General features: G+C 40.5%; 1 protein-coding gene across 2 annotated transcripts in view; it reads right to left on the bottom strand.

The window, feature by feature from the left end:
* The window catches only part of SLIT3 (slit guidance ligand 3), a 473,506-nt gene that overhangs the window by 417,898 nt on the left and 40,354 nt on the right, over window positions 1–15,254 (bottom strand). For both annotated transcript variants that reach the window (XM_083871948.1, XM_083871949.1), the window contains exon 4: window positions 12,126–12,197. In XM_083871948.1, the coding sequence (XP_083728074.1) occupies window positions 12,126–12,197 (72 nt within the window). The remainder of the gene's footprint in view (window positions 1–12,125; window positions 12,198–15,254) is intronic.

Genomic DNA, 15,254 nt, shown 5'->3' with positions numbered 1-15,254 from the left:
CACACACAAAAAATGCCATGGAAAGCCTCTGCTAACTGAATTCCTTCCTCATTTTCAGGGCAAGGCTACAGAGTCAAGCCAGAGTGAAAAGTCCTCATTTTTCCATATTTTATGGTATCTCAGCATGCCCTAAAGAAAGAGGGGAATCCTTTTCCCCTTTTATTTCATTCTTTAGAAAGGAAGAACTCTCTCCAGTGAATTAAGAGAGGTGAAAAAAAAACCAGACTGGTAATAAATGAGTCTCAACTTTTAAAGGTGTATCATTTACACTTTCCATAAAGCTGTACTTATTTACAAACCTGAACTACAAAGCGAAAAACAATCTAGCTGATATTTTTGCCAAGTTTGACACATGGCCTGCTGTAAGCCACAGCCATCCACAGCCCAACCAGCAACTGGCCCTTTCTTCATGTGCTTATTTAAACACAATGAAATGGCTTCACCTCATTAGAGAGGGGTTGGAATAAGCTCCAGCTGCAAGAGCGTGAGGTGGTCCTCATTTTTAAAAACCAGCAATGCCATTTGGGAAAAAAAAAAAAAAAAAAAAAGAGTAACAAGCAGTGATGAAAAATAATTCCCTTCAAGCAATTGAAATGCCAGTTTTGAAGATAGAATAGTGCAAAACCCGAGGCCAGTAAAAAGAAACATTGTTTTCCTTTGAAGTTCACCACCAACTGGGGCAAGTGGCATGTTGAATTCCCCAGGCTCATGGGAAATTTGTTTTCTGTCCTGTCAGGAAGAAAATGCCATGGTCCCTCTGGAGCCTGTAATTACTGATGCATGTGAATTACACTTTATCAAAATACTCCAACAGTGCTGGCTGGAAAGTCAGAACCCATGAGCCTACCTGAGCAAAGCCAGACTAACCTGCTGCTGCCAGAGCTGCTGGGAAGGGACATTCTGGTGCTGCATTTCCCATCTCATGCCAATCACCAAAACAACCTCCAATGAATTTCTGCATGAGGCCAGCGTGTTTTTAGCCCCAACAGGGTTCATCACACTCTAAAGGTGTCCAGCAACCTCCCAGAAATGGCTTAAAATAATTAGTGAAGCAACCTCTCAGAAATGGCTTAAAAATAATCAGCGAAACGGCTTGACTAGAGGTGTTTTGAAAAAGCAGAAAGGTTTTAATTAAAGAGAAAATCAGAAACTATACAAAACAAAAGTGATGCACACTGCATCACAGTCCCTTACACCTGCTAAGACACCCCAAAAAAGCCCCAAGAATCTCCCTGCTCTCTCTTAAAGTATTCAACGATCTAGAAGGTATTTTTGGCTTGCTGCCCAATAGAAAATAGTTACATTTCTTGAGCAACAGCTCCAGGATCCAACAGGTGCCTTTGTCCTGGCACGGGCCCAATTATGGTGAGAAAAACAAGGAAGTTTCTGGTTCTTCTTCCTTAAAAGTTCAGGGGTGAGGCTTAAACTCTTTTCCCAATATGGGAACACCTGCTGGGGTGTGGGGGTGCCCTGCAAGGCAGCCTCACTGGGATTCCTCCTGCTCACACATGGCTGTGCCAGCGTGTCCTCCCAACAAACCCACCAAAGGACAGGCTTAGGGGCTTTACTCCAGCCAGCCCAGTGCCACTGCACCATCCCAAACCGTCCCAGGATGGTGCTCCCAGGGCAGGCCTTGGCAAGCTCTTTGTACAGCAGGAGCAACAAGAGGACTCTGCAGCCAAGGAAGGGAAAGTGTTTTAAGTTAAATGCCTCCTACAGACGAGCAAGTTCAGGATCAGGTAACAGCAAGGCACTGCAAAGGCTGCCACTTCTGCAGAAAAAGTCCTAGTATAAAACCCAGCACAATATGCCATCAGCTCTGCTCCCAGTAAGGGAGTCTAAGGTATGGGGTTAATCCAGCAATTATTGGAAAAAGCAGAACAGGGCAGTACAGACTCAAGGTGAAAAAAGAACAAATTCCATCCAGTGCTTCTGAAGATACAGTCACTTTGTGCATATGTTTGTTGTAAAGAAATGAGTTTGAGCTCAGAGCCTGAATGTCCCAGTGCACTCAGCAACTCCCTTCACTCCTCTAAAGGACAGCCAGGCAGGGCTGACCCAGGGATGATTATCAGAACTTACAGGGAGTTCTGTTCCTGTGCCTGTGTGGTGGGATACCAGATTATTCTCTCCACAAAAGAAACTAACTCTAGAAGCATTATATTTGGGTTCATATCAGATGCTTTTCTTGTCAGCATTTTTTCCCTCACAGTTCACCAAGCACTGATGTCGTACCATGCACACAAACCATTCAAAACATTAAACTTTACATTCCTTCATAGATCGATAGGAATGGAGCAAATTCATATTAGCTGTTTCCTGAAGAAAACATTTCATAGATGTCTTTAGCAACAGCCCATCAGGGAGTTTAACAGAGCAAAGCAAAAGGCAGGTACTTAATTTCAAATATGCTTCAGTCAATTTTCTCAACAGTATTTGCATTTTCATTGTAGAAAATCGCAATATTCAACAGTGTCAATTAATGTATATTTGAATAATCTCACTAAGTTCCAAAGTATTATATAAGGGAAACATTAAAAATCAGCTCATGGACTTTGTATAACACACGGTGCCACAACCTTTTGTTTTCAGTGTGTTACACAGGGTGAAGAAATAAAAGCAGTTCAAAGGCACACCTCGTACAACATCCCTGCCTTAGTCATGAGAGCAGGATGATGATAAACCGCCCTTGCCAATCTATTCTCGTAGCCCTGTAACATTTAATGATTTGCACGGGTTATTTTAATTTTGTTTCATGAATATTTTCTACCCTTGTAAGTTTTACAGTGCAGTCTGCACTGGGGACGTGGAGCTGTGTCAGGCTCCAGATCAAATCCCCTGCTCCAGCTTCTGACCCTTCTGACAGGCACACACACGCCCCAGGCTACAATCCCACGGCTCTCCCAACTGCAGGGACTGGAATCAAAATGAAATCCTGGATCATTTATGACTGTATTTCAAAAGCAAACCTAGTGCATTTAAAAGTAATAGCAGCTTTCATTTTCGAGACCTTTAAGTGTCTGAAATACTTTAAACAGGCATGGCCTGTTACCTCTGTGAAACACATGGAAAAGCTCCAGAAAGCCTGACTTCAGCTTCCCGTTGTACACATTGCAGATTTCAAGAAGAAAACCAAATGATAATTAAGACAAGGAAGTATTTGGCCTTGCATTGTTTTACCCACCAAACCCTGAGCTCATGGGGCTCTCTGAATTGGCAATAAATCTCTGTAGGTAAATCAGGGTTCTGCTGCCATGAAACAACCAGGAGGGCTGAAGCCAGAAAACTGCTGATGGGAAATGGCTTTTTCTTTTTAAAGACACTGATGAAAATCAAGACTTCATGTGCAACACTTGTAATTTAACCCTCATTATTATCTCTACACCAACGATCATGTCCCCTACTTCTATTATCCACACACACTAAAAGAAATTCTCATTATCTGCAACATATTTCCAAAGTATTTGAAAGGACTTTTACAAGACAACGAATGTAAACTCATCTTTGGCCTCAGGATGACAGTCTATTATGGAAAGCAGCAGAAATATTTACATTATCATTATGATATTTTTCCTGTTGCGTAGATGAGATGTCTGCACTTCAGGTCATCAGTTCAATCTGTTCCTACGTTTGCTTTGTGTGAGGAAACTGCCTCAGTGTGAAAATAATGCCTAATGTATTCTAGTCTCCTGTTCACCACAAGGAAAAGAGAGTTATATTCACTCTGCATTGTCTCCCAGTTGCAGTAATGACAATTTACAAGTGAATTTCCCATTCTGACCATGGACAGAAGCTCCAGCAGCTCAGAAGCACTGAAAACTCAGGAGAAAAGTTTTCAGCTCCTTTCAGAGCACAGTCAAAAGAAAAAGGCAAAAAACATTCCCATATGAACAGATTAAAAATAAGTTTTCAAAGGAGAAAAGCAATATCCACCTGGCAATACACTGTGTGCAAGTACAGTGATGTGCTGACATTTACTGACTAGCTCTAATGGCAAGGCCAAAAAAAGCCACATTAACAAAGCAAATGCAGTAAATCTGACCCTGACAAACTCAGAGCTGCACAGACTACCAGGGTTATCCAGTTTCCGGAAAAGAAACTGCCTATAAACCATCAGGTCAGAATCCCCCAGTAATAATATACCTGTGATATAATCTAATTCATCTCCAGCTGTAACCTCCACAGCCACTCAATCCTCTGCCAAGCCTGAAAGCAGCCCATGAGTGCCACAGACAAATCCACCCTGCAAAGGCAGCAGCAGCTCCTGGCCCCGCCACCACCACAAATCAAACCCCAGGAACCAGAACCCAGCACTGCAGGGACCTACAGAACTTGGATTGCTGCCCATAGAAGCAAAAAAAAAAAAAAAAGCCCAAATTCTGAAGGCTAATCTAAGAAAACAGCAAGCCAATAGTGCCCACCCACAGCTGCTGTGTTTTGAGACAGAACAGCTCAGTCTTGTGAAAGCCCTCGGAACCAGCAGCTCAGTCACTGCTTTTCCCCCCATTTCAACTCATCACTCTGAGGACAGAAGCTGAAGGCAGTTAATGAGGACACATCTGAGGGCTGGCAGAGCACACCCAGCCACCCTCAGAACCCAGATGTGCAGCTCTCCAGGTGGGGACTGACCATGGAGCCCCATCCAGCTGCCCCTGCTGGGCCTCACTCAGAGCAGCAGCAGGTTCTGCAGATGTTCAGAAATGCTTCATTTTGCTAAGCACCTCCAGGATGTTCTCAAAAAGAATGAACTGTGATGGGAATTAATGTCTAATTCTGAGCATACACTGAATTTGTCAGTATTCCTAGGCTGATATTGAGAATAAGGCAGAAACTACCTAATAAGGGCTCTGTTGATGCAAAATCATGGACTGGACTTAGTAAGTTCACAAGGCTGCTATTGGTGTTAGCATTTTGCAGGTCAGGATTGCTTTGAGCAGCCTGTTACAGTATTTTAACAGTGTTGTTAATGTGCTCTCTCCAAGCCATGAGGATTTGAAACTAGAATATATCTGAGTGTGCTTTAAAAACCCCAGCACTGAGGAAAACGGACACCCAGCAGCATGGCTAAGGCTACCAAATAATTATCAAATCATTAAATGGCAAATTAATTCCACTGATTTGGAGCCTCCTGATTTCTCGAGCTGAATATCAATAAAAAGATGCCACCCTTCAAGTAGCAAAGGAAAAGCCATTGGCAGTGCAAGGCAGTAGTTGCTCAGCTAACAGAGTAAAACAACTTATTTCCAAAGCAGATTTATGCTTAATCTGCATGTGTGGCATTTCTTTGGAAATGTATAATCCTTTGCCACAAACTCCCTTAAATAGCTTTGTAACAAGATGACCTGATCACAGAAGTTGGCAATAGGACCCTCCTTAGAAGGGAGACGCCACTAAAACCCAGCAGCAATTTTCACAGAAAACACCCTTTCCTCCCCAGTCATGCTGATTTTCCTTAGGAGGGGAAACAAGATATCTGCACACCATCATTTCAAATAACCATTTCACACAGGGGAAAAAGCAGCACTGAGGAGGAAGCCTTCTGGCTTTTCAACATGTTTTCCTTTGCTTTCTACTCTCAAAATAATAAGTTAAGAAATCTTTTATATTTCTAATTCTTCTTCTTCACTAATTTAGACAGAAGATAGAAGATCTTTAGAAGTTTCATGTAAAATTGGTGTGTACTTGTATTTAAAAAAAAGGAAATACATTATTTAAAAGCAGTGCCCAAAAGAAGATCCAGGATTACTTCAGCTTGATAAATGGTGTACATGTCATCCAGCTATCTGCAGCACAAGCCCCTGACCTAATGCACATCTTTCCCAAGCCAGAAGTGCACCCCAGAGACCAGCAAACACTTACTGTAATTATTTACTGTCTTCTGAAAAGACCTGCTGTGATCTATACACAGTAAAACTACAATTATTGGATGTGGATAAAACCACAAAAACACCCTGTGACAAGCCCGTGCTCTTTTGTCATGGCAACACCGTAACTCAAACTCCTGCAACAATTGAATTGTCAGGTTCCTGCTTTAATGGGAAACGATAATGGAGCTCTGAGGCAGCAATCTGGGAGAGCTTTCTTTCTAGAAAGAGAACAAACAGAGAAATAAAGAGGACACTAAGAAAATTTATGATCTGGTTGCTTTTCCAAGCACAGCTTCTAATGACACCCACAAGACGAAAGAGGCTGAATTTGACCAGGAGTTGTGGTTTGATGCTCTGAGCCGAGGATGGGGCTGGAAGGGAGGGTTTACAAGTGACACTTCTCAGAGTCCTTCCAGCAGCAAATCCTGGGCAAATCACAGCCATGTGCAACAAGCCCTGGCTACAATAAACATCTGAGCCACACAGGCACTCAGGGGAAAGCAGGCATTGGGAAAACCTGGCACACACTGCACTTGGCCAGCTCCAGGCAGGAGGCACTGGCTCACCTGGGCCAACACCTGCCTGCGGCACAGCAGAGTCCCACAGGTAAGGTGAGAACATCCTCATGTTTATGTCTGACCAGGGCAGCTTCTTAAGTAAAGCACTAACTAAACAGTTCCAGCTGCTCTTAGCAAGAACTATCCATGGAAAATACACAAAATCAAATAGACACACTTAACACACAATCATATCATAAGGAAGTGGGCAAGTCAAGGAAAGAGATGGCAAATAGCAATTTCTAAAAATAAAACACTGCCCTACTGTGATTTCACTGTCAATAAAGTTAATATCCCTGAGTCCAGTCTGTTTTGCCAGTGACAGTCACTGGTGAAGGATCTCTCCCTGCTCTCATCTCACCCCACAAGCCTTTCACTACCTTTTCTGTCCCTGCCCAGCTGAAAAGAACAGTGACAGAGCAGCTCTGGGCACCAGTGTCCTGCCAGGGTCAGCCCAGCACACAACCCCAGCTGTTCTGTGATTCTGCTAAAACTGAATATTGCCCCTTTTTAAGGCTACTCACTGAATTTGTGTGCTGCAAGTACTTACTCACTATTTTACCCATCTATCAATCAACTTTCAAAATATTCCAGCAGACAAGAAATAAGCATCCCACTGATCCAGCTCTGACAACTCTCACAGTGCTACAAATACTGACACCATGTTAACAACAAGCAGCTCCTCACAGAATGGCTGTTCCTGGTACTGGGGGGAAATGATATTTTATTAAAACAAATCACTTGTCTACAATGTCTCCATTCTGCTGATTGTGCTACTTTACCCTACTTTAGAAATAGCTCTAAATGAATGTGCTGAAACATTGGGACACCATAACTAGAAGAGTGGAACACAAAGATATTGGGCACAGTCTGCCATGGACCCAAATTGTCTCAGCTCAGGATCACAGGACTCTGCTCCCACACTAAGACACTCAGCTTTGGAATAAAATCTAGATTCTGATACTACTCAAAAAAAAAAAGTTAAAAAATTCATTTCAAGTCTAATGGATACTTCCACTGTCCTGATCTTTTGGTACCAGATTTCAGTATCTATATTTCCAGAGTCTGGTTTGCTCAGTCAAGTGACAACCAAGACAGTTCATTAAATGTAAATAAACCCAACAAATGGTCCACAGCTATAAATTTGGTAGACATTAATTCTCACTGCAATACTTGAGTTTAGAGCCCTTCTAAGAGGTTTTTTTTCACACACACAAAGGAGCTTTACCATGACTACTTAGTAGCTAGCCTGAGGTATAGAGGCTTCAACAATGAAACAAATATATTCTTCCATGACAGGGTGTTCGTGGGAAAACGAGCTTGTTTCCCCCTGCTGTTTTCAAAGATAAATAAGTATCTCATGGACCCCTAGTAGACTTGTTTTTTAGTAAAAAGCAGATGCACTACAATCATTTTATACACCAGTTTTGCACACAAAGGAAACAGGATTCCAGCAGGCACAAATCTTTGCTTACGACCTTTGCAGATAAATTTCACGAGTTGTTTTGGATATAAGAAAATAATTGCCTTAGAATCAAAACCTAGTTTTATAGCTGTTAAATTAGATGTTTCATTTTATTATACTTTTTCTGTGCATTTCATCACCTGTATTAAAAATACCTGTTCCTTTATGGATAGATATTAGTAAGTATCTGAAACTATAAAAAAAATATCTTTCATACTTTTATTTTTCAATTCATTAAAATGTCTTTTCCTTGATTCAGTTTTCTCATTAAAAGTGCCTGTATTTTGAGTTATTAGATAATTATCCTAGACAAAACAGTTCAGAAGCTTTAAAACCTAGGCAGTGAAGGCAACAGAGCAATGAGAAACATTTCCACTAGAGAATCCAATCAGGGGCTCATTCACCATCCAACTTAAACTTAAACCCCTTATCTAAACCAAAGCAAACAAAATCCATGAGTCTCAAAGCCACTCTTTCTAGAAGAAAAGGCTCAAAGCCTCATGAGAAACTCGTTTTGTGGGACGCCTCACATTCCATTTAAGGTTTATTTCACTATATATATTCCTGCTTTTAATATCAACCAGATGTGACAACGAAGCCCAACCAGCCCTGTAAAAGATTCAAGGATATCCTGAAGCTCAGACTTCAGGAGAGGCTTGGAGAAAAAAAGCCAAAGGTACCTGGAGTTGAAGTGAGGGTTGAGGACACAGCTATAATCTGAGAAGCATCGTAAATTCAATTTCAGTAGCTCTCAGAAGGTGGATTTCAGTGGAAATGCAGCGTGCATGACCTGGTGACACACACAGAATCCACCAGGGACAACAGCACTGCTGTCCCAACCCTCGTGCACATGGAACAGCAGGAGAACCCCCAGGTTTGTCCTGCAGCTTTTCAAGTTTCACTGACAGGAAACCACGTCCTACATTCTGATTCCCAGCAGCAGCAGGGCTGAAGAGGTTCTGCTGGCACCAATCTACAGAAACAAAGTTGGTTCCCCCAGTCAAGCCCCAGGTTTCAGCCTTGCTGACAGAACACTAAGAAAAGCCCTCAGTTGCTTTTCCAGTCTTTAACTACTCCTGAAACATGAATAGGTCTTCCTCAAAACCCTCCAGCACACAAAATTCCTGCATGTTTAAGCAGCTCAGTCACTCCATCTCCACCAAATTTTATCCATGATAACAAATACGCTCAATTTTCACTCTCAATAAGCTACCAAACTCAGAAAGTCAACTTTCTATTAAGCTTGATCTAAAAATAAAGTAGAGTTTGTACTTTGATGAACAAAGCTATGGACTGATACATTCACTGCATGCCTGCTGGAGAGGGCAGCTTCAGAATCAGAATTCATCTCTATTTCCTCCATGGCCAAGACTAGGAGCTCTTCATTCCAATAAATAAACCCAAATCTTACCATTTGGACATACTGCACCAAGATATTTAGTTCCTGAAAATTTTGCATTGTTTGAGCTGTAGCAAACTTACACAATTTAAATACTTGACTTTTGGAGTTTCCACTTTATGAGGATTATAATTGTTAAGAAGGAAATAATGGAATAACATCTGAGTAACTCAGAGTCAAGAGTTGGAAAGTATGGCAGCAGAAGTACTATAGCTATATCATGGAAAATTAAAATTAAGACCAGTGCTATCAATACTTTTCAATGTTCATTTAAATTCACTCCTCGTAAATTCCACAGAATCCACCTCACCCCTGCATCAGCCTGTCTTACTGATTTTTGTTTCACTGCTTTTATGTCCTTTCATCACTTTCTCAGCTCTTTCTTCTGGAGAGGCTGGGTGAGAGCAGCTGCAGGGAGGAATGCAGGCACCACTGCCCCTCCATGGAGGCATCTGAGCCAGCTGAGAGCAGAGGGGCACTGCTGCATTCAGACAAGTCAGAACAGAAGCAAGAACAGCTCTGAATCTACCAGAGTGGGACCAAGAAACATGAAACAATAGAGAGCAACCATATATATGTGCATATATATATATTTTTACAAATTCTAGTAGGAAGCAAATTTTTCATTCTTACCCCGTGACACAAAAACGTGCAACCAAACTACACTTGGAACTGTAACAGTTCACTTGAGCAAAGATTTATTTGCTTATAATACACACTCTATTTATATAACACTTGTATCTTCAAAAGAAAAAGCCAGTTTCTTCTGACAAACAGTGTTGGAGTGATCTATCTAATGCTCTGCTCAACAGTAAGCAAGACTGAAATGTCAGAGAATAAAGACAAATGTTCCAACAGCACCCGTTGGGAGGCATTACAGAACACGGCATTCCGATTAATCATCCCACTCCATGGAACTTTATTACAATCTTTATATTCTAAAAGCAAAATTATTGCCCTTGCTGTTAAGGGCTATAATGTATCATGATTACAGGACCTCCTGAAAAATACACTCCATGGTCCTGAGCAGCCTCAGCTACTCTCAATTCAGTTCTCTGTGCGAGGTTCCCGAGGACAGATGCACACAAGTCATCAAGGCACACAGCATTCCACTGAAACCACAAATTACCTGAGAGATCCTCTCATGGTATCCAGGTACAATGACACCACTCACAGAGCAATTTTCAACACGTTAAGCTGGAATTTGTAGAGATTCAGGTAAACTCTGTAAAAGCTTTTCTCTTGAAATCATCATCATATCTTCAGACAACCAACCCACGTAATGCAACTCTTCAAACAAATAAATCCAACTGGCACCTTCCAGAGACCAGAAAAAGGTGTCTGCAACTATGTCCCAGCTCACACTTTATACCCAAGTGGAGTTTCAAGATGCAAAATTTCAAAACCATCCAAAAAACATTAGGAAATGCAACCAAACTGTTCAGCTCAAGCAAATCCGTTCAGCAAATATATCCTAGTGAATTCAAAAGTCATGACAAAGCTTACACAACAACTCCAACAACGATTTTTCCAAGCAGATTTCAAGACTAAAAAGGAGCTATAGCTTATAGTTTTTAATTTTTTTTCCAACTGCAGAATAATGACATTGACTTGTACAGTTTTTCATGAACAAGTTTGGACAACACCAAAAGTTTGTTAGAGAATTTCTCCAAACTGTCAATATCACTTGTTGCACAGCAGGGTTCAGCTTGCGTTTTTCAACACAAACCAAGATCCTACTTCTTTTAAGTCATCCAATTCCAAAATTAATCTACACTATCACCATGTGGTTTGTATCTCCACAGGAAGAAAAATTGACTGCACTGTCTAAATGGTTGGTTTGGTTGCACATCGATGCATTAAAACAATTATAAAAACTCCACATGAATGGCAAAGTTTTTCAGCCACCCTATAATAACTTCACAATTTCACCAACTAAATCACAAGTTTTAGAATCTGATCTTCCACAAACAAACTCAAGCATTAAAAGAAGAGTTTAACCAAATTTCAAAAAGCCAGTCTGGATCATGAGTTTAACTTTGGCAGGATCCAGAAAATTATTTAAAACAGTTTTTGACCACTCCTTTAAAAAGGCAGATGACTCTTTTTTTGATAGCAACTACACAGGCACCTGCTCATGCATTTTATTTTTATACACTTTTTAAAAAATATATATTTTGTAAATCATCCAGTTATTGTTCTAACACCACCCCCTCCCTCCTCCCACCAAAAAAAAATAATGCCAAGTTCATTCTCCTACTGTTGAAATGGGCCTTGATGCCATCTAAACATTTATAACACAGTTTTTATATTTCAAGGAAAAAAACTCTTTATCCCTCCATAATTTCTCCTCTTCCTGCCTGACAAGGCAGCAGCCATAACTTCACTGATCTATCTGGCAAAGCCTTGACTTACTTGAAAAGATAATTTTCCAAACTAAAGAATTTATAGTTGCCTCCATTATTTTCAAATAAGCCTGGGCACTCTCTCTTTGTGGACATCCAGCCTGAACCAGAGAGGTGAACCTGACACTTTCCATGGTTTCTGTGGCTCCACAGATAGAGTTCAAAATAAGTCACCTTGACGTCATCCTGGTGAATATATGAGGAACAGAAAAATTTTGTGGTTTCTCTTCCCTCTGATATTTATGCTCTACCAAATTACAACTACACACAAGCAAACATAACACATCCCCTAAAAAACCCTTACTTAGCTGGCATTTTAATATCACAAAAATTAAACCTCTCGCCGCAGTCAAAACACAAACATGTGAATCTGCACAATAAGGAACATAAAATAGAAACACACCACAGAAAAATAAATCAGATTATACTTACAGCCTAGTTAACTTCTGTGTGTTCTGGAAAAGCAGCTCGGGAAGAACTTGCAATTTATTCTTGTTCAGACGCCTAAACAGTTACAGTTAGAATAAAAAAAAAAATAGATTAGATTATCTTCCAATTGAAGGAGTTTATTCCATTATGCATAAACACATGAAGCTCCCATTGCACCAAACCTCGTGCTCTGAACTTGCCACTGGATGCCTTGTGCATTTTATTCCTACAGGAGCCAAACTGTGTCACTTGGCGAGCACCTGCCCATATCCATGAGGTAGGGAGCCAAGGGACAGGCACCACCAAGTTTTCATACGGATGAGTACACAAACAGAACTTTTAAATTTTCCTCTGGATGCCTACTGAGAATCATACACTCAGCTCACTCTGCTTCAGGAACAGCTACTGGCAGGAATCTGGATTTTCATTCTCCTTCAAGAAATGTAGGCACAGTAAATTCAGTAACCTGACCAACCAAGATTATTCCCAGATTAGCTATTACTTCTGTGGTATACATAATTTCTTTTTTAAACGAATTTTCTTGAAACTTCACTTGGAAAACCTGAGCACTGTTGTAGAAAATATGAACATATGGGTAACCAGATGAGTACATGGTGATTTGAAATAGAATATTAATCCTGAAGATTCTTCCAGGAACATTTTAGAGAACAGATTAGTGTTTATACATTAGTCCCTTTTACTCACTCACTATATGAGTTTTACTCTGGTGACAACTTGCCAGTTTTTAGCAAACAACCATTCCAAGCTATTGCAGCCCTGTAACTATAAAAAGCATGAGGCTCCTCTCCATAAAATGTGTGACAGCCCTGCACAATCTAAAAGCAGGTCTGCTTGGAAGACACAGTCTTGTTCTTCAATTCGTCTTCAATGAAAACAGTCACCTGCTCTCACAGTGCTAATGAAAGCTATTTGCATAATGAGCTGACCTGAGCTAATTACAAACAACCCCACTGCACAAAGGGGAGGCTGAGTCCTGTCTTTGTGCCCCCTTTTTTCCCCATGCACCTTCCAGGTTACCTTTGATGGCAGATCTCTTTTTGCTGAAGTTTTGATCTCCAAAGACACCTGGAACTTTTATAAACCCTCTGCTCCTTAGCACCCCATATCTGCTTTCTAGTCTTCTTGCATGCTGAGTCATCCCACTATCAGAATTCAAGAATTTTTGGAATTGAGAGGCCCTCCTGAGATCAAACCAACATTGTGGGGTTTCATATGGCAGAGTTTCACATGGCCACCATATGAACAGGTCCTGTGAGATAAAGAGGAATTTTAACTCCTCTTTCTGACACCTAGAACACATCAAAGGCTGTGTCTGCAAGCCCACAGAGCCTGAGCACTGTGCATGACACACACCACATGAGAACCAGGATTTCTATCTGCTGAAGTTATTTCCTGCAGGTTTTACCAACTACTCAAGAATGTTTTTGAGATAAATGAACAAAACAGCAAATGAATCTTTAGAGACTAAGAGAGATGCTAGTTTTGTATTTGAGAAAAAACATGAGAAGATTTGGAACTGGATTCCCTTACACCCACGTACCTTTGCACAATTTTATACCTAAGTAAACAATCTTATTTAATTCAAGGTTGATGGCAATGTGCTACTTAGCCCTCATCAAAGTCATTACCTTGGTTAATCTTGTTTATCTTTTAGAATAACAGGATGAAATATAACCAAAAAAAAAAAAAAAAAAAAAAAAAAAAAAAAAAAAACAAAAAAACCACACCACAAAACTTATTCAGGGCTTAGCACTCCTCATCCATCCTCCTGCACCAAGGCCACCACAAGTCATTGAGAGACACTGAATAAAATCAACTTATTTATCATCCAAAATGCAGAGTGCCAGGGAAATGCATCTATTACACACGGTGTCAAATGTTTATTCCTGATTATCATTTCAGATCTCACAATGTACATATAATTACACACTGTCAACCCAAAGGCAGCTGACTCATCTAAAAGCAACATCCCAGGAGTATTTTTTAAGAATATGCTTCTCTCTACTCACAAGGAATTTCACGAATGCTGAGGTTATGCTTATTGTTTTAAGCCAAAGAAACTAGTCATAATCAGATTAAATTTCTAGAACAGGAGGTTTCACACCAACAAGCAGACAAGAAAATCTATGTAATAACAAGAAATTGTATTTCCAGGTTAGCAGTCTTCAACCTGAGAAGTCAAACATTTACAGCTTGCAGTGACACAACCCAGAGGGAAAAAAAAAACACGCTAACACCGAGGTTTATTCTCTAATTTACTATATCAAGTTAATTGAGCATCTTCAAATATTTCCTATTATTTCTATGGGCCAACACTCTCCTCCTACCTGTGATAGCAAAAGGACCAAGTTCTCAGCTGCCCTTTTTAACTCCTCAGCATTTTAATAGCTCAGCCTGAAGTTCCCTCCATATTGATTTTCTTTCAAACATTTTATGAAGTAACATCCACACAAGGACCCTTGCAAAGCTTACACTGTGAGCTGCTCTTCACTAGCAGTAAACATTTTGTATGAGTCTCAATGTACTCAATATTTTTAATATGATATTGTTCTAAATGAAATTCTTTTTACACTGCAGCAGAAAGCAAACTGAATTTGTGTAGCAAGGCCAAGAGCTCAATGAAATTCTGCCATTACTTTAACTTATATAAATTTGATTTTCAAACTCCTCCAGCACTACTCTAAGTGCTCCTGCAGAGATTCCATCCTCCACAAGCTTCAGGTGAGCTTTATTTGTGCCACAAACCAGAGCCTGCAGCTCTCTAAAGCCAGGTTATGTTATTAATTGATAAGGAAGCAAATTAATGTAACACCAAACACTTGGAGACAAGTGTCTATCCATGTCTTCCTTGAAGCTATGGGACTCCCCAAACCTTCCACCACTTCCTAAGATTTATTTCAGGTTGAAACTTCCACCAAAAGTCATTTTATTCACAGTCTGACTCTCAGGGGAACTGAGGGAATGAACAGGGGGCTGTTTCTGTTGAACATCACCTACTGTATTATAACTGCTACTACAATACTTACTGAAATACAAGACTAGATCACCTCATAGAAACCTAGACATACTTGATGTAGGATACATTTAACATGCTCGTATTTATTATGTGCC

Source organism: Zosterops lateralis (assembly GCF_965231275.1).
Source record: "Zosterops lateralis genome assembly, chromosome: 14".
NCBI classification, from domain to species: domain Eukaryota; kingdom Metazoa; phylum Chordata; class Aves; order Passeriformes; family Zosteropidae; genus Zosterops; species Zosterops lateralis.
Note: the sequence above shows the minus strand (reverse complement) of the source record. Positions and strands in the feature narration are given on the sequence as shown.